Source organism: Myxocyprinus asiaticus, chromosome 23 (genome assembly GCF_019703515.2).
Source record: "Myxocyprinus asiaticus isolate MX2 ecotype Aquarium Trade chromosome 23, UBuf_Myxa_2, whole genome shotgun sequence".
NCBI classification, from domain to species: Eukaryota; Metazoa; Chordata; class Actinopteri; order Cypriniformes; family Catostomidae; genus Myxocyprinus; species Myxocyprinus asiaticus.
In genome coordinates, this window is record NC_059366.1 from 1,701,570 (window position 1) to 1,722,777 (window position 21,208).

The 21,208-nt window shown below is 42.9% G+C and overlaps 1 protein-coding gene across 1 annotated transcript in view; it reads right to left on the reverse strand.

The window, feature by feature from the left end:
• The window catches only part of slit1a (slit homolog 1a (Drosophila)), a 166,908-nt gene extending 151,853 nt beyond the window's left edge, over window positions 1–15,055 (reverse strand). Inside the window, exons 1-2 of the mRNA XM_051651126.1 lie at window positions 14,671–15,055; window positions 8,759–8,830 (exon numbers count right to left, since the gene is read on the reverse strand). Of these exons, the coding sequence (XP_051507086.1) occupies window positions 8,759–8,830; window positions 14,671–14,867 (269 nt within the window). The 5' untranslated portion in view covers window positions 14,868–15,055. The remainder of the gene's footprint in view (window positions 1–8,758; window positions 8,831–14,670) is intronic.
• Between the last annotated feature and the right edge of the window lie 6,153 nt (window positions 15,056–21,208).

Sequence of the window (21,208 nt, forward strand, 5' to 3'; positions counted from 1 at the left end):
TCTCGCTGTTTCTTCAGTGTCTCATGTAGGACCGGCAAATTTTTAGACACTGTGTCAAGTTAAAAATAACTTTAGATTTCAAAAACGCATGTCGAGACACCTGCGTTCTGTTTCAGTCGCTGCGCTGCGTCTAGACTGTTTTTAGCGCAGGTGTCACAAATATTTAACGTTCTGAACAAGTTCAGGCTGCAAAGAGGTGACTGTTACAATTTTTAACATTATTCCAGATTATTCTGCACCAAGCAAAGTTTCAGCGCTTGTTTTTTTTATGCTCTAGTGTTCTGAGGGGCTGCCGTGGCTTGTATGTTTACTGTTACAGTACTGTAACGAATGTTGCATTCGATGCTTAGCCTACATAAAATACAGCCTTTTGAAACATGATGAACAATACACAGCAGCATTAGAATATAAGCTCCAGGTGAAAGTAAATAAGACAGAACTATATTGCTATTGTATACAACAAATCCTCAAAGTAATAATAATAATACTGTATCATATTATAATGACAATCTGGACAACAATTAATAATTGTTGGGATATAATATTAATATATACTGTAACAACTGAATTTCAAAATGTTATTGGGTGAAATAGTAGGTTTTGCACACCCTGTTCACACACACACACACACACACACACACACACACACACACACACACACACACACACACACACACACACAAAGTGTTTTGTAAACATATATGTACACTGTAAAAAACTGCTGTAAATTTACAGCCAAATTCCTACAGCAATCTACTGTGATTCTTAAATACAATAGTTTCCTGTTAAAAATGTTGCATTCTGGGAGATCAAGTGCAGGCTCACTGTGAAGTGACTAGTTTTACGGTAAATAGCTGTTCTGTGCAAGGCATTAGGGGAAAATGAACATTTAAAATCATGATATCATCTTGGTGAAAGCTATAGTGACATTTTGAAACATATATTTTAACCCCCCCCCCCCCACGAAAATTTTAGTTTGTGGCACATGGTTAGTGTTCATGATGTTTCTGACAAACTCCTCTGTCAGTTTCCTTTATCATCTCACATCAACCTTCACTTGTCTGTCTAATGAGAAGTCAAATAAAAAAAATCAACCTTAGAAGCAATGTACATATTAAATGTACAATTTTGCCAGGATTGAACAGTGTATTTTTTATGAATAAAAAAAACAACAACAACAATCTGAACACAGTAAAATAACAGTATAGCACTGCATTGTGGGCTATAATGGTGAAATACCCATAAGCCTTTGCGATTGAATAAGTATGTATGCTTTGGCAAAAGCATTGGAACTACAAAAAAAAAAAAAAAAAAAAAAAAAACATACAAAATTATTTATTCAGACTTAATAGAAGTCTTAGTTTATTTAGTGTTGTTGTTTTGTTATCAATAGTTGTGTTTTGATTGAAGTCACCATTATGGTGATTAGTGATCTCTTGAGCTGACACATTGGACCTTCTTTATTATTGTATTATGTTTTTTCCAGCCAGTCAATTTACGTTTAAGTAAAAGACAAGTTGTTGCACTGTGCTACTTGGAAGACAAAATGTCTGATCCTACCTTGCAAATGGCACTATATGTGGCAATATTGATGCATTACACATAAAAGCAAAAACAATAAAGGATATTTCAGCAAAATTATATCAGCAAATTGAGTGTTTGATGTTTTTGATGAACTTACAGCATAACGTCATGGTTACTGGTGTAACCTTCGTTCCTTGATGGAGAGAACGAGACGTTGGTGTTGATGTAGTGACACTAGGGGTCACTCTTGGGAGCCCGAGACACTCTGGTCTTTGATAAAAGGCCAATGAAAATTGGCGAGTGGTATTTGCATGCCACTCCCCCGGACATACGGGTATAAAAGGAGCTGGTATGCAACCACTCATTCAGGTTTTACGCTGAGGAGCCGATATGAGGTCCGGCCATTTCAGCGGGTAGTTCAGCGTTGTGGCAGGAGGGACCAACGTCTCGTTCCCTCCATCAGGGAACGGAGGTTACACCAGTAACCATGACTTTCCCTATCTGTCACTCACTCGACATTGGTGTCGATGTAGTGACACTAGGGGTCCCTATACAAAACGCCACAAGGCTGAACTGTGTTACGTGAACTGGCGGTGTGTGGTGGGCAGACTTGCTGTGTGCCTCATAGCCAGCACACCAGGTCGACACGTAACCTCCCCCAACACAGTTATGAGTGTTGAACGACTTGGGGACAAGTCGACTACCCAAAGATAGAGACAGGCTTAACCCAGTCGTGGCCTCTTTTCCCCTTCTCTTTTTCCACTCCCTAAAAAAGAAGGGGGATTATCCGACTGGGCCGCCAGGTCTAGTCGGGGGGTGTCCCTCCCAAGGGGAGGACACCGCGGAGATCACACCTCGCCCCAAGAGAGGGGGGATATTTAAGTGGAAGAATATGTCACGTGGTCTTTCCAATCATGTGGAGAGCCTTCAAGGTAGATCCTGCCCAATGGGGAAGGAGTTACTACAAACATAGAGACTGGGGCAGAGGGGCTCTGCCCAAGGAAGACGCAGTTTGCCAGCAGGGAAACGAACTAGCGGAAGATATAGATCGCATGGGGTGAGCCTTACAGGGAACCGCCACATGCGGAGCACCTACCCCAGAACAGGGCTCTTAGCGTGTGTACTGGGCCGGCAGCGAGTCTCTCCGACAACTCGACTGCCACAGGGCTCGGAGGAAGTCATCCAGGGAACAAATTTTGTGAACACTACTGGGAATTAACGGCGCATGTCTTCAGCTCAAAAGGAGGTGGAAGGCGCTATGTGCAAGCGATACACCCGGCCGGCTATCCCGGGCTTATCCACTTGTGTTGCGTGCCACTACCTGGGACGAAACCGGTTCCACCCGGAGGTTGTAGAACCTTGCAAAGGTGTTGGGTGTTGCCCAGCCCGCTGCTCTGCAAATGTCTGTTAGAGAGGCACCTCTGGCCAGGGCCCAAGAAGCCGCTACACCACGGGTAGAATGGGCTCGTAGCCCTACCAGGGGCGGCATGTTTTGGGCGAGATATGCCATAGTTATGGCGTCAACGAGCCAGTGGGCGATCCTCTGCTTGGAGACAGCGCTTCCTTTCTGCTGTGCACCAAAGCAGACAAAGAGCTGCTCAGAGACTCTAAAGCTCTGCGTGCGATCCAAATAGATGCGTAAAGCGTGCACCAGACACAGCAACAACAGGGCTGGGTCTGCCTCCTCCTGGGGCAGCGCTTGCAGGTTCACCACCTGGTCCCTAAAAGGGGTGGTGGGAACCTTGGGCACATAGCCTGGTCGGGGTCTCAGGATCACGTGAGAATAGCCTGGACCGAACTCCAGGCACGTTTCGCTGACAGAGAATGTTTGCAGGTCACCTGCCCTCTTGATGAAAGTGAGCGCAGTCAGGAGGGCAGTCTTCAAGGAGAGTGCCTTAAGCTCGGCTGACTGCAAAGGCTCAAAGGGGGGGCTCTCTGTAGACCCTGAAGAACTACGGAGAGATCCACGGTCTGGAGGGATTCAGCCTCCTGGTGCCTCTTAGGAACCTGATGATCAGGTCGTGCTTCCCTAAGGACTTACCATCAACTGCGTCGTGGTGTGCTGCTATGGCAGCAACGTACACCTTCAAGGTGGAAGGGGACAGCCTCCCTTCCAGCCTCTCCTGCAGGAAGGAAAGCACTGATCCGACTGCGCATCTCTGGGGGTCTTCGTGTCGAGAAGAACACCACTTAGCGAATAGACGCCACTTAAAGGCATACAGGCGCCTCGTAGAGGGGGCACTAGCCTGAGTGATTGTGTCTACCACCGCGGTTGGTAGGCCACTTAGGTCTTCCGCGTCCTGTCCAGGGACCAGACATGGAGATTCCAGAGGTCTGGGCGTGGGTGCCAGAGGGTGCCCCGTCCCTGAGAAAGAAGGTCCTTCCTCAGGGGAATTCGCCAGGGGGGAGCTATCGTGAGGAGCGTGAGGTCCAAGAACCACGTCTGGGTGGGCCAGTAGGGTGCTACCAGGACGACCTGCTCCTCGTCCTCCCTGACCTTGCACAGTGTCTGTGCAAGCAGGCTCACTGGGGGAAATGCATATTTGTGTAGTCCGGGGGGCCAGCTGTGTGCCAGCGCGTCTATGCCGAGGGGAGCCTTGGTGAGGGCGTACCAGAGCGGGCAGTGGGAGGATTCTTGGGAGGCGAACAGGTCCACCTGTACCCGACCGAATCGACTCCAAATCAGCTGGACCACCTGAGGGTGGAGTCTCCACTCTCCCCTGAGGGAAACCTGCCGTGACAGCGCGTCCGCTGTTGTGTTGAGGTTGCCCGGGATGTGAGTGGCTCGCAGCGACTTGAGGTGCTGCCGACTCCGGAGGAGGAGACGGCGGGCGAGTTGTGACATACAGCGAGAGCGCAGACCACCTTGGCGGTTGACATATGCTACCGCTGCCATGCTGTCCATCCGAACTAGCACGTGCTTGCCCTGGATCAACGGCTGGAACCTCCGCAGGGCGAGCAGAATTGCCAGTAACTCGAGGCAGTTGATGTGCCAACACAGTCGCGGACCCGTCCAGAGGCCGGCGGCTGCGTGCCTGTTGCAAACAGCGCCCCAGCCCGCTTTGGAGGTGTCTGTCGTGACCATGACGTGCCTGGAGACCAGTTCTAGGGGAACACCTGCTCGTAGAAACGAGAGGTCGGTCCAAGGGCTGAAAAGACGGTGACAGACCGACGTAATGGCCACGCGGTGTGTCCTGTGGCGCCATGCCCGTCTCGGGACTCGAGTCTGGAGCCAGTGCTGAAGCGGCCTCATATGCATCAACCCGAGCGGGATGGCCACCACCGAGGATGCCATATGCCCCAGGAGCCTCTGAAAAAGTTTCAGTGGAACCGCTGTTTTCTGTTTGAACGCCTTCAAACAGGCCAGCACCGACTGGGCGCGCTCGTTCGTAAGGTGCGCCGTCAAGGAGACTGAGTCCAACTCCAAACCGAGAGAAGAGATGCTCTGAACTGGGAGGAGCTTGCTCTTTTCCCAGTTGACCCCAGTTGGCGGGTGCCTGGCGAACTGAATCGCATAGCCGAGTCGGACGGTCCGGACCAGCCACCGCGATGGATTGGAAAGCGCAAGCCATGCATCCAAATTCCGCGTGAGGGGGACCAAGGGGACAACGTCGTCGGACGTACCGGCAGGTGGGGCCTCGCGGCGGGGCGGAGCGCGAGGTGCCACAGCACGTCGTGGCCGTGCTGAGTCTAGGGACATCGAAGCACTTACCTGGCTCCTTGTGACCACCCCCAAACAGCCTGAGACGGGGGAGGAAGAGGCCTGTCCTCGTAACCCGTGGAGGCTGCCACATCGGGGGCGGCTGTGTGCCACAGCTGGGTGCTCAGGGGCAGAAAGGGCACCGCTGGAGTGCCAATCCTGCAAGAAAAAGCCCTTGGATGGTAGTCGTGGTGACGACCGTACACACCGGGTATGTGACCCAGGGAGGAAGGAAGCCGCTCTTTTGCTGAACTGTTGGGTACCGCAGCCACTTGGGCATGCGGCGAAATCAAACAAAAAGGCAACAAAAGATTTTCCACCCGGCCCTCCACCGGGGGATGGGCCCGCCTGGGAAATGGGGGCAGCAAGGAACCGTGTCTTGTTGGCCTCGCCCATCTCGACCAGGTTGAGCCACAGGTGGCGCTCCTGGACCACTAGTGTGGCCATCGTCCGCCTGAGAGACCGCGCCGTGACCTTCGTCGCCCGGAGGGTGAGGTCGGTCGCCGAGCGCAGTTCCTGCATCAAATCTGGGGCGGAACTACCCTTGTGCAGTTCTTTCAGTGCCTTGGCTTGGTGGACCTGCAGGAGAGCCATGGCGTGCAGGGCAGAGGTGGCTTGTCCAGCAGCGCTGTAGGCCTTAGCCGTCAGGGACGACGTGAGCCTACAGGGCTTGGACGGGAGCTTAGGGCGTCCACGCCAGGTGGCGGTGCCCTGCGGGCGTAAGTGCACCGTGAGCGCCTTATCCACCGGGAAAATCGCCGTATAGCCCCTGGCCGCCCCGCCATCGAGGGCAGTAAAAGGTGCCTCCCATGACTTCGTCAGCTCCTCATGCACCTCCGGGAAGAATGGCACTGGAGCAGGGCGTGGCTGTTTTGAGCGGCGCCGCAAGCCCAGAAACCAATCATCAAGCCGTGAGGGTTCAGGGGAGAGCGAAGGGTTCCACTCTAGCCCGACGCTCGCGGCCACCCGGGAAAGCATGTCCGTCATTTTGGCATCGGCCTGTGACTGGGCGACCATCCCCGAAGGGGGAAGCCCAGCTGAGGCACTCTGCGTCCGACTGGACAAGCCCGTTCTCCGATGTTGCGCTCGAGAGCTCATCATCTTCGCGGGCCCCGAACAAGAAGCCAGAATCGCCGTGCGACGAGCTGGCGAACTCATCCGGAAGCCCGATTGGGGCTGACGAGCGTGCTGGGGAAAGGGAGGTCTGTGGGGGGATACCCGGCGGAGGCGATCCCATTGAGGTCCCCAAATCGCCCCCAGTGCTAGCCGCGCTGACCTCATACCCGTAGCGACCGCAATGTTGCCATGGTCATTTTCTCGCAGTGAGAACATGAACCATTCATAAACGCTGCCTCCATGTGTGTCGCGCCCAGACACGAAAGACAGCGATCATGACCATCCGAAGTTGAGAGAAAACGACCGCAACCAGGAATAACACACGATCGGAAAGGCATCTTTAGAAAGACGCGTCTTTAAAAAGACGTTCCGTGTGTGCGCGCTTTTTTAGAGAAATATACTCTTTTAGAGGGGAAAAACGCTCTTTCAGAAAATATACTCTCTAGTTTTTCTGCCGAAGCGCCCAGGGGCATTCTCTGCAGTGCACCAGTGCAGAGGAGGGAGAAGCCGCTGAAATGCGCCGTCAGATCCAGCAGAGTGAATGAACAGTGCTATTCAGCTCAATGAGCATGACCATTTGGATCCGAAGAGAAAATCTGAATGAGTGGTTGCATACCAGCTCCTTTTATACCCGTATGTCCGGGGGAGTGGCATGCAAATACCACTCGCCAATTTTCATTGGCATTTAATCAAAGACCAGAGGTGTCTCGGGCTCCCAAGAGTGACCCCTAGTGTCACTACATCGACACCAACGTCGAGTGAGTGACAGATAGGGAACTCGAGTTTGATGAAGTTACAGCATAATTCGAGTTGTCATCAAGACATACAGATATCAACTCTCGGCATACAAAACGCAACAGTGGTGACAATTAACAAACATACTTTTACATAAATAAGTAAGAGCTGAACATTAAAATCCAAGTAACAGACTACAACAAAAACAACTTCAGAATAAACCAGTAAAAAGTAAAATAATCGAAGTAATTTCTTCATGCAGCAGTGCATGCTGGGAACACAGATGTTAATTTCAATAACAGTAGATAGTATGTAATTTGACAGCTATATGCTGCTAAATTACAGTTGTATACTGTAGCTATTAAAACAGTATCTAGCTGTTAATTTCAGCAACAGCAAGACACCATTAATTTTACAGTAACATGCTGGCAATCCTGCTGCGAGTTCTTTACTGTTTTTTGATGGCAAAATCTTTAAGAGTGTAGGTAAATATTGCTTTTTTATCACTGTATTGTGGAAAAACTGGAAAACATGCATTCATTATCTTTAACTAGATTTGTATTTCATTAAACAGTTTGAATGTACTTGGCTACAACAGCTGATAGGAAGAATTAAAAATTATGATTTAAAATACATTTTGTAATTTTTTTAGCAAAAATGTTCGAAATGGGGCCCTGGGTTTGTTGGTTGCTTGGGGCCTCAGAAATAGTAAACCCGTCCCTGGCTGCAGTGACTACTTTTTATTTCCTCAAATATTCACAAAAAGCAACATTAAGATATTTGTCTGCTCTTGAGATTTTAAGGAAGTCAAACAAAAAGAGTATACCTCAAAAACGTGCCAATGCAACAAAATGTCACAAGCAATCCAAAAAATGGCACAAATTCATCATGAAGCAGATGTCTTTGGCCTCCAGCCTCTCAACAACAGAAATCATGGGACTCATCTGGCCTGAAGATGATCATTAGATATGAATCATATGTAATAATAAAAAAAAAAATCATAAACAAAAAAAAAGTATCATTGACTATCATTGTTCCTCTATGGTGGAAGGAGCTTCCAACTTCCACACGATCTGCTGATCCCATTTCAACATTCAAGAAGCAGCTGAAAACATCTGTTCCACAACATCTGTTTGAACGATTAATCCACGCATATTTGCTGTTTTATATTAAAAAAAAAAATGACCTCGTAATTTTTAATCAAAATGTCATAACCTGCTCTTCTGGTGAAATGACTGAGTCTGTTCTGCTGTTGTATGCAAGTGGTAGTCAGTTTTAACTCCACCCCTTCAAGAGTCTTGTAAACAAACCTGGCATCAAAGCAGCCAATGCAAAGATGAAGAGGTGTATTTTCATCTGTTTTCCTCCAAAACTTCCATTCCTTACCAAATGTTCGGTGGTTTTGAGCCAGCTGACTTCAATTTACATTTCAATTTTATTTATTTTTTTCAAATATATGGTTCAAAATATTACTAAAGGATGGATTCATGATTTTTAAGATTACGTTTTCCATAATATTTAGCAAATAACAGCTAATTACCATGAAACTATTAACTTCGAAATGAGCAATGTACAACATTTTTACAGCAAAATATTATTTAAGAAATGAATTATATTGCTGTTAGAATTTGGCTGTAAATTTACAGAAATATTCAACAGTGTACATAGAGAATATGTACTTACAAAACTCGCAGGTACTTGAGTCCAGAAAAGTCATTCCTGTTGATGCGTGTGAGGTTGTTTCCATTCAGCTCCCTGGAAAAGAAACATAAGATATGGATACGTTTATATACAGGACTAATTTCAGGTATAGCTAATAGCATTGCTGTAACGACTTAGTTTGCTCAACAACTGTCATAAAGCAGACAGAAAGGGTTCTGAGGCACAGAAACATAAGTTTTAAAATCATTAACAACAAATTTAGGCTCCAGGGGATACACAGACCAAGAGAAGTTGGTGACCTTTATATATCATCATATACTACACTAAAGCCTTGGTTACTGGTCAAAAAACACTGCGTGGGATCTTAGCAAATGTCTGCTCATTATTGGGGACTGAACTTGTGTTTCTTTTTTTGTTGTAAACCTCTTGCCCAATCACTGAGAGAAACACACATTCACACAAATCTCCCATGATGTCTAGATCCAAAGTCATACACTTTCTAGTGGTTCTAATGACCACTCATGGGACCACAGCAGACCAGAGACAGTGAGAGATTGTAGACAGATGTATACACAGGTGCACATGCAGAGGGAAATAAATAATGGGCTGCTATTCATTAGCCATGGCCTGATCTCCTGATATGTACATGTTCTTTTTATTATTGGTGTATAGTGCAGCCTTTCTGATGGTCTTCAAGAGCACATCTACGTTCATCTAGGACTGCTCTAACTGAGCCCGCAGGATAAAACCCCCAAAAACGCATACTGGTCACTCATGCAAACACATACTTTGATTTGTTAAGCTGCCTATCAAGAAAAGTCAATCTGGAATTGATTACCTTAAAAGATTCCTCAGTTTAATGACTTGATATTCTTGGGCTGTGGATGGCTAATTTATGTAATTTATAAACATTTAAAAATCGGAACCGATAACTCAGATATGATTTCATAACAGACCAATCGTGAGACTAAAAAAACTTTCAGTTTGCTGGTTTTAGCTGGTTTAACTGGGAGCCGAGTTGGTCTCCCAACCTGACCAGCTGAAAAATTCCTAAAACCCAGCCAAATGACCAGCCTAACCAGGCTGGGAGACCACCTGAAACCAACCAACCAAATTTCTTGAAATAGACACTATCTGTGACAGCCAAAGCAAAGTTACTACAGCACAGTAAACAGATGTCTCCTCAGGAGAGATATTGTATCTACTCAATAGCCAATCTAGAGAAACACCTCCAAAACAGGGCACTACCCAACATATTCAGAATGGATCCCTCATTGATCAAATTCCATTCTAATTGAACTTTTACTACATTTACTGTGCGTAAAACTGTTGAACAGTTATAAAAATAACTCCTTGTGTTGTGATACTCAGATGTCGACACTTGTTTGGATTCCGATTGCTAAGTAACAAGGTGTGCATGCAGACACAGTGATAAGTGTATTAAAAGAAAAAGTTGCATTAAACTCATAAGTGAAAAGTGAAAAATTTACAATGTTTATTCCCATTGAGACAAACCAATCAACAAACAGAATTAAAAACCATGTAGGCCTATTGAAAAAAAACAAAAAACAGGAGGACTTCACTTTTACTCTGTTAACAGATGAAACCTACACCCAGTACAATAATCTGAAGAACCTATGCAACATGTAATTTAATTTCCAAAGAACCATATAGACACTGCAAAAACCTATAGTTCGACAAATGTTTTTTGATAAATAAGAGAACTTTGCTGTACCTACTAAGGTGCAGCAAAAAAACACTGAAGAGCCTATTTATAAGAATCTAGCTGAAGCTTTCATTTAAGAAATTGGAACAACATGGTTAAGTAAATGTTGACAGAATTAGCATTTTTGGGTAAGCTATTCCTTTAATTATTTTCGAGTTTTAGTACTTACAAATAAAAGAATCCCAGAGAAATATCCTATATTGAACAGGAAAAAGTAATTGACACACACACACACACACACATACACACACACACACACACACATTTTATATATATATATATATATATATATATATACACTGATCAGCCACAACATTAATCCACCTGCCTAATATTGTGTAGGTCCCCCTCGTGCCGGCAAAACAGTGCCAACCCAAAATTCAGAATAGCATTCTGAGATGCTATTCTTCTCACCACAATTGTACAGGGCGGTTAACTGAGTTACCATAGACTTTGTCAGCTCAAACCAGTCTGGCTATTCTCTGTTGACCTCTCTCATCAACAAGGCATTTCCGTCCACAGAACTGCCACTCAGTGGATGTTTTTGACACCATTCGGAGTAAATTCTAGAGATTGTTGTGTGTGAAAATCCCAGGAGATCAGCAGTTACAGAAATACTCAAACCAGCCCATCTGGCACCACGGTTTGAGTATTTCTGTAACTGCTGATCTCCTGGGATTTTCACACACAGCAGTCTCTAGAATTTACTCCGAATGGTGCCAAAAACAAAAAACATCCAGTTGAGCGGCAGTTCTGTGGACGGAATTGCCTTGTTGATGGGAGAGGTCAACAGAGAATGGCCAGATTAGTTCGAGCTGACAAAGTCTATGGTAACTCAGATAATCGCTCTGTACAATTGTGGTGAGAAGAATAGCATCTCAGAATGCTATTCTGAATTTTGGGTTGGCACTGTTTTGCCGGCACGAGGGGGACCTACACAATATTAGGCAGGTGGATTAATGTTGTGGCTGATCAATGTATATATATATATATATATATATATATATATATATATATATATATATATATACATATATATACAGGGTTGGGAGGGTTACTTTTGAAATATATTCCACTACAGATTTCAGAATACATGCTGTAAAATGTCATTTGTAACGTATTCCATTAGATTACTCAAGGTCAGTAACGTGTTCTAAATACTTTGGATTACTTCTTCAGCACTGGTAGATTTTTTTCACTTGTTTTGACTATAAAAACTATAAAAACAGTACAGTGAGACAAAATACACGTTAAAAATACATTCTCTGAAAAACCTAAATATCTTATGCAGTGTTGTTTCTAAAACAAGATAAATCAAATTGATCTTGTTTTAAGGATTTTTAGATATTTTTACAGGAAAACAATAAAAAAATTATTATCAAGAATAAGATTTTTGCCCTAATATCAAAGGTCTTACTAGAAAAAAAGAAATTATGATCTAACGTGAATTTTCTTGATAAAAAAAATATGATCGTGCCTGGTAACGTGCTTGTAAAATGGCTAGAAATAGCATTTTAGCTTAGTGTAAAGCTGACAATTTATACAAGGTTTATTTCTATTTCTTCTGCTCCAAACTTACTTCAAACTTCTCTGTCTGCTCGTATGAATGTAACACATCATAAGAAAGTGTTTCATCGCTGTTCAAATGCACTTTGGATCGCATCATTTATATGTAGAAATGTTTTCCATCTGAAAGGACTAAATATTATATGAAACAAATGACAATAACATGCAAAGTAATCTCTTCAGTAATCAAAATACTTTTTTAATGTAACTGTATTCTAATTACCAATGATTTAAACTGTAACTGTAGTGGAATACAGTGACTTATAATTTGTATTTTAAATACGAATTCCCGTTACATGTATTCCGTTTCTCCCCAGCCCTGTATATATACATACATACAGCCATAATATCTATCTAGCTATCAGTCTGTCTGTCTTTGATTACAAATGTGATGGAATCAGTGGATTTCTGCTAATTAAACCTGCTGTTGTTTTATATCAACTGTGCCTTTCACAAAGCCACATTAAAGTGCCCTAATGTGACCTGAAGCATTAGCATCTGAACTGTTTTATGATCAGTTTATTGGTTAGACTATCTTGACAATACAGTACTGAAAGTGGGTCGCAAAGTTACCCACAGCTACAATGTCACATTCACAATGTCAGCAGTATTAAAAATATGAAGTGTTAATGTTGTGTAAATAAGAATGTGGAAATGTTAAATGGGCCAAAAGTGTTTTTGAGTCCATTTAAAGGCATCATGAACTTTAAAGTCATGCACTATACAAATTTGTGGGATACAACAATATATACAGAAATCACATGGGAGTTCTCATAAGTCTTTTTTTTACAGTACCCAAGATGGGTTTAGTACCTGAAGACCAGCAGCTTAAATTGTTCAGCTTATGTAGTTATAGCATTAACATCATTGGTTTATTCAAGCTTTGTTCTGGTTTGTTCTTGTATTTTGTTTAGGTATTCCACATTCCTCTATGATCTATGTATGCAAGTTATTAAGCATGTCCGAGTATGTTCAAACAAACACAGTCCCTGTATAGAGTCTGACATAAGTAAAACATAAATCGTGCTCATTACAGCTCCTAACCTAACCCTAACCCTAAACTTAACCCACTAAAACTTCACCGTGATGGAGATTAAAGAGCAAATTACTATTGGCAAAGTGCCATAACCATTTTGCCATAACACAGTTGAGTTAGGAGAATAAAGGCAGCCAGTCATTATCCAGCAATTGAATTAAAATAAATATAGCAGCACATTTTACGGAACTCCTTTGATGTTCTAACACGGCTTCATGGGCCAATTATTGAGTTTTAATGGGTCTGGATCTACTGTATCAAACAGCCAAACCTCCTAATTGTTTGTTAGGTAGGTTTTCTCCTAAACAGCTGCTTATGCCCAACATTCCATCCTTTATTTTCATTATTAGCTTCTTCTCAACAATCTCTTCCATTGTGGACTGTTCGCCCATTTAATTATTTCTTAGTTAAATTATAAGAACATGTCAAACTAAAGCATTTCATCATGCCATTGGATTTTCTCAACAGCACAGAATCACATGCTGTCGCTTTTGAATTTGGTTGGTTACATTTGGACACTAGCGCTGAAATTTATTACATACAATGGACTTTTAATGAAGCATGACTTTCCTATGGAAACATACCTATCTTAAACTGTATTTCTGAACTGTAATGTGACAGACCAGCACAAAGAACTCTCACACCATAAAAGCTCTATATTGACACACTAATCTCATATTGCTTATGAGATTTATCACCGAGATCCAGCAGTAAAGCCTATAGTGTTTCTCGCTCCCTTAGCTGCAGTCCACTTTCAAGACAATCAATAAGCAATCAGTGGGAAGCACACAAGGACATTTGGCCTGCATAGAGAATTCTTGAGTACATCAGTGCTGAAGTTCACAGTGTGAGCGGCCCAATACTCTGAGCGATCGCTTCGGTTTAAAGAGAATTTTCAATCACATCACTCACTCTTGACACATCAGTGCTGCTTGATCTCAAGTGCTGGAGCTTCCGAAGTGTATATAAATAGATGCATTAGCATAGATAAAACAGGCAGGGCCAAATCTCTGGACATCTGCTTTAGAACTCGTGTGGGAAAGCTAGGACAAGTCAGAAAATGCTAGAAAAATACTCAAGCACAGAGAGCCTGATAGAAAAACACTTTTCTACTTTGGAAAATTCTGGATTCATAATGCCTGCAGACCCCGGCTCTACTTTTGCTCATTTTGTCTAATGAGAAAGAACGAGTGAGTGCATAAAGTCATTGTGAGCATGTGTTGTTTGAGGCCTGAACTGCAGGATAATGGGAAAACCTTTGGGGGTGGGAGAAACAACTTGTCTGAATGTGTGAAACTCCCTACAGAGTTCCCTATTGACTCATATCTCTGAGAAAGATTGATTAAGTTAGAACTCAGTTCTCAACAGCTGGAGGACGTCCTGCTATCTTCCAGCAGAATTACACAGATCTGTAATTACAGCCTCATGTGTCATGCTCACATCTGCAGCGTGTGTCCGTTTGTACCTGTCCAGGATGCCAGTGCCTCATTGAGCTATTGTTCTCATTCAATTCCTCTTCGTACTGATGCAGACAACCCCCCCCCCCCCCCCAACAACAACCCACCCACACGCACACATGCAGATGGACAGAAAGTGTCTACTCACAGTCTCTCTGTGTTTCGGGGCACATTCCTGGGCATGGTTTTGAGCCCCAGCCCATGGCAATCCACTGTGGTACCACTGCAAGTGCAAAGTGCGGGGCACGCGGTTGCATACCCGCTGAAGGCAGCCTCGCACAGGAGCAGTATTCGGATGCATGCCTCTGCCAGGCTGGCTCCAGAGTATCTTCGTTTCACAGGCATGATCTTGCACTGCTTCAGACGGGGACTTTCAGACTAGTGTTCTCCTTTTTACAAACATGAAGGAAAAAAAATCTCTCACGATTCACTTTCTGCACAAACTCTCTTCTCTCTCTTGGTGGAGTTGCTCTGCTCGTTCTGTATAACGAGCTTGCTGTGCTACTTTGCTCTCTGGAGCTCTGCTGTCTGCCTGCCTGAAGAAAGGAGGAAATGAAAGAGCAAAGGAACAAAAAATCTCTCTCCTTCTCCCTTACACACACACACAGCAGTAATCCATCACAATGATCTACAAATAGCAGTTCCAGGACTCCTCCCACCCCCCTACCCTCTCTCACACCCCTCCTATCAAACCTACACCAAGAGAGAGCCAGCTTTCCCCCACCCCTCCGAGAACCATAAAGTCCCCTCTCTTCCCTCTTTCAGGCTCACAGGAGCCCCTACAAACAGCACAGTGATCACCTCCCCATGCAGACCAGCCTCAGGCGACAGCCCCTCTGAAGAGTGTGACCAGGAGAGAGGGTCCACTGGGGAAGGGCAGGGTGCCCATACCCCCTACCATCACTCCCCTCCCCAAAAGGGCAGTGTATAATCACGCTTTGGGATGGGGGAAGGTTGGAAATGCAGAGAGCGAAATGACAGAGCCTTTGTGGGAAGAACAGAGGAAGAGAAATGTTTTTGCTTGACTTCTTTATTGAAAATCAAACCTTGACCAAAGTTTGGAAGAGATCTTGTATGATATAAATGTGTAAATAATATCAGCATTAGACTTTTAAATTAAATTGAAATTTTAAATTTCCCCCCTCTGCCTCTGGAATATTTGTTGTGACGTTAGCTCTATTTTTTTCACAAAGCTGAAACTAAAACATGGTACTAAATAAAAATCCAATGGCCAGCCTTTTCTGAATAATTAGCCAAAGTTTGTAATCTATAATGAAACAAAAGAAAGAAAAAAAAAAAACTAATGAAATTGCTACTACAACCACTGAAATTGCAGTTGGACTTGGAATGCAAAATCTAACGTCAACATTTAATACTTTACAGCCGTACTCACACCGGCAAAAGGTCTAATTGTGGCTATCACATAAAGCACCATACACACTATCACAGTGAATACTGAGTAAAATAACACAATTAAAATAGGCTTTTTAAAAATCAAAGACTTTTTAAAAAGTGATTCCTAAAATATTTTTAAACGAAAGCAAAAAATAAGAATAGACTGAAACATTTCAGCATGCATTCAGCATGCCATTTTAGTAATGCTGTCCAACCACTCTGTATATATATTTTAGAATTGGGTTTTCTGGTTTTCTTTTTACAGTGTCAAGAACAAAACATGGTGCAAAGACATTTTGGCACAGTAGTTACAGCTGGTCTTGTTTCACATACAATTTTATGTTTTCCAGTTACATTTCTCTGTTAATGAAAAAGAAAAGGTTTTCTGAATTGACAAAAGTATATGCTGAAAAGACTAAAGACAGTCTTCTCAAAACCAACAATCTAATTTACTTTACTGCCAACACAAACTCCTTCATTGCTTTCCCTTGTGGCTAAATTTAAAATAGCATTTTTGACAAAACTAAGTTTTAAATATAGCCACAAGAGGCAAATCATCGGGATCCAAGCACATGTGAAGAAATAAACGATATAATCAGAATTGACAGAAATGATCCAGTGGATGCCAAATAATACAAATTGACAGAATAGATCCTCCCTAAACTAAATTTGCTGAAAATTGTGTACCAAAATTTTGAAGCTGTAAAAGGCACATAAAGGAATCATAAAATTAATCCATATGACTCCATTGGCTGAATACATATCTTTTGTAGCAAAATCATTCAAGAGTTATGGCCCAAAATGTGATTTTTGTTTGTTTTATTTGTTTTGTCTGAGTCAAATGAACGAAACTGGAAGTCTCTACTATGTTCTGGTGCAGAGATATATGTTTTGTTACTTGGTTGCTTGGGTAACCCCATCTGGTTGCTAGGCAGTTACCAAGGTGATACTCAAAAGGGTCCTTGCTACCCTGAGACAAATGAATGAAACCAGAAGTCGCTACGATGTTCTGGTGCAGAGATATTTGATTTGTTACTTGGTTGCTAGGGTAACCCAATATGGTTGCTAGGCAGTTACCAAGGTGATACTCAAAAGGCTCCTTGCTACCCTGAGTCCAATGAATGAAACCAGAAGTCTCTACGACATTCTGATCCTGAGATCCCCATCTGAGCATTTTGAATGAAAGTCAATGGGTTGTGGTTACTAGGGTGCTCTAAATGGTTGCTAGGGCGTGGATAAGTAGTTTCCATGATGATACCTGAAGTCTGATTGCTCACCCAAGTAAAACAAGCCAACTGTCATTTCTCTAGGACATTCTGATCCAAAGATATCACTCTCAGCATTTTTGAATGGAAGTCAATGGGGTTTAGTTGCTAGGGTGCTCTAAATGGTTGCTAGGGCATGGAGAAGTAGTTTTTCAAGTGGATACATGAAGTCTGATTGCTCACACAATTCTTAATTCAATTATTCTTGGGGATTTTAACAAAGCAAACCTCACACATGAACGGCCCAAATACAAACAGCACATTACATGCCCAACCAGAGACAGAAATATACTGTATCACTGCTACACAACAATAAAGGATGCATATTGCTCTGTCCCTAGAGCAGCTTTGGGACTCTCTGATCACTGTCTGGTTCATCTTCTTCCAACCTACAGACAGAAATTAAAATCTGCTAAGCCTGTATTAAGGACTGTAAAGAGATGGACCAACGAAGCAGAGCTGGAACTACAAGCCTGCTTTGACTGCACTGATTGGAGTGTTTTTGAGGCTGCAGCCACATACCTGGACGAGCTCACAGATACTGTTACATCATATATCAGTTTCGGTGAGGATATGTGCATTCCTACTAGGACTTATTTAACATTTAACAACGACAAACCATAGTTTAGCGGAACTCAGGCAGCTTCGTCAGGCCAAAGAGGATGCTTACAGAGTTGGGGATTAAGTCTTTTACAATCAGGCCAGGAACACATTGAATACAGAAATCAGAGTGGCTAAAAGAAGATACTCTGAGAAGCTGAAAAACAAGTTTTCAGCTAACGACCCTGCATCAGTGTGGAGTGGCATGAAACAACTTATGAATTACAGGACTCCTACCCCCAACTCTGTGGTGGACCAACAACTGGCTGATGACCTGAATGTGTTCTACAGCAGATTTGAAAGGCCCAATCTCACACCCCACACCCACTCTGAACTTCACTTCACACAAACACCAACACCTCCTGCAACCCCCCCTCCTCCTCCCCCCTCCTGCTACTCAACCTGCACTTAAGATCTGTGAAGATGATGTGAGCCACGTCTTTCGAAAACAAAGGATAAGGAACGCACAGAGCCCAGATGGCGTTTCACCTGCATGTCTTAGATCTTGTGCTAACCCATCTTCACACAGATCTTCAATAGATCACTGGAGCAGTGTGAAGTCCCATGCTGCATCAAATGTTCCACTATCATCCCCATCCCAAAGAAACCAAAAATCACAGGACTTAATGACTACAGACTACCAGGGATGTGTGCTCTCCCCACTACTCTTCTCCCTCTACACCAATGACTGCATCGCCAAGGACCCCTCTGTCAAGCTCCTGAAGTTTGCAGATGACACCACTGTCATCGGCCTCATCCAAGATGACGATGAGTCTGCATACAGAAGGGAGGTTAAACAGCTGGCTGGCTGGTGCAGTCAAAACAACCTGGAGCTGAACATGCTCAAAACAGTGGAAATGATAGTGGACTTTAGGAGGAACACCCCAACACTGTCCCCCCTCACCATTCTAAACAGCACTGTGGCAGCAGTGGAGTCATTCAGGTTCCTGGGCACTACCATCTCACAGGACCTGAAGTGGGAGACCCACATTGACTCCATTGCGAAAAAGGCCCAGCAGAGGTTGTACTTCCTTTGCCAGTTGAGGAAGTTTAACCTGCCACAGGCGCTGCTGATACAGTTCTACTCAGAGTCTGTCCTCTGCACTTCAGTAACTGTCTGGTTTGGTTCAGCTATGAAATCAGACATCAGAAGACTACAAAGGACAGTTCGGACTGCTGAGAGTATTATTGGTTGCCCCCTGCCCCCCCTTCAAGAACTATACACTTCCAGAGTGAGGAAAAAGGCTGGAAATCCAATCACTCTGGACCCCACTCACCCTGCCCACTACCTTTTTGAACTGTTGCCTTCTGTCCGACACTTCAGAGCTCTGAGCACCAGAACAGTCAGGCACAGGAACAGTTTTTCCCCCAGGCTATCCATCTCATGAACAGTTAAAACTGCCCCTTTGAGCAATAATTAATGTGCAATACACAGCGTAGTCTTTTTATATTATCCAACACATCCTACCTCTTCTGCCATTACATTCCCTTGCACTGTACATAACCGATTTGTATTTAGATTTGCACTACGTATGTGTATGTGTGTGTATGTATGTATGTATGTATGTATGTGTATATATATATATATATATATATATATATATATATATATATATATATATATATATATATATATATATATATATATGTTCATATATGTGTATATGTATGTATATGTATATGTATGTGTGTGTGTGTATGTATGTGCATATGTATGTATATGTGTATGTGTATGTGTATGTATGTGTGTGTGTGTGTGTGTATATATATATATATATATATATATATATATATATATATATATATATATATTGTCTATTGTGCATTATATATATACTTTTTTCTTTTCAATATTTATCTATTTGTTATTCAATTTTAATTATTTTTTAAAAGTCTTGTTGCTGTTTTTGTATTATTGTGTACTGGAAGCTCCTGTATGTGTAAGCATAATTGGCAATAAAGCTCATTCTGATTATGATTATGATGATACCTGCAGTCTGATTGCTCACCCAAGTAAAACAAGCCAACTGCCATTTCTCTAGGACATGCTGATCCAAAGATATCACTCTCAGCTATTTTGAATGGAAGTCAATAGGGCTGGTTGCTAGGGTGCTCTAAATGGTTGCTAGGGTGTGGCTAAGTAGTTTCTATGATGATACCTGAAGTCTGATTGCTCACCCAAGTAAAACAAGCAAACTGTCATTTCTCTAGGACATTCTGATCCAAAGATATAACTGTCAGCCAGTTTGAATAGATGTCAATGGGGTGTGGTTGCTAGGGTGCTCTAAATGGTTGCTAGGGCATGGCTAAGTAGTTTCCATGATGATACCTGAAGTCTAATTGCTCACCCAAGTAAAACAAGCAAACTGCCATTTCTCTAGGACATGCTGATCTAAAAATATCTCTCTCCGCTATTTTGAATGGAAGTCAATGGGGTTTGCTTGCTAGGTCGCTAGGGCGTGGCTACGTAGTTGCTATGATGATACCTGAAGTCTGATTGCTCACCCAAGTAAAACAAGCCAACTGTCATTTCTCTAGGACATTCTGATCCAAAGATATCACTCTCAGCCAGTTTGAATGGAAGTAAATGGGGTTTGCTTGTTAGACTGCTCTAAATGGTTGCTAGGGCATGGCTAAGTAGTTTCCATGATGATACTTGAAGTCTGATTGCTCACCCAAGTTAAACAAGCCAGTTGTCATTTCTCTAGGACATTCTGATCCAAAGATAACACTCTCAGCCTGTTTGAATGGAAGTCAATGGTAACTCACCTATACCACATTTCTTCAAATAAATTTATATGCAATCAAATACTCATTAAAGCCTTAGACTTAAAAATATTTCTTATCATGTGGCTCCCTCTGGTGGACAAAAAAATAGTATTACAGCTTTCATAAGTCAGATAAATGGCTGATAATTAAAAATTTGCTGTTAGCCCCCTGTTCATCATAAATTCATGAAATTTAGTAAGATTCCTCAGAATGTCCTGTTTTCCATATTTACACAGTTTTGTGAAGTTTGGCATTTGTGCACACAAGATACAGGAATATTAGTCATAATGGACCACACTAGTCAAATATATCGGATTGTATCTTCTAGATGATTTAATGGATCAAAATTATTTTGATATCTTTTTGCCTGCATGGTCTAGCGCTGACCTGGGCCAAGTTTGGTGAAGATCTGATTAACACCCTAGGAGGAGTTCGAAAAAGTATTGTTTTCAGTAAATTAGAATGGCAGAAACATTTTATAAAATGAAATAAAACTGAGATATACATTTTGTAGGACTTGATGCAAGGAATTAGAGGTAAAAAAGTATTTTGATTTTAATGTGCTCGGATACAAAGTAATTAGCAAAAATGTAAATGTTTTTGTTATAGCGCCAACTTGAGGCCAATTCTAACAAAACTTGGTACACAGCCTCATTT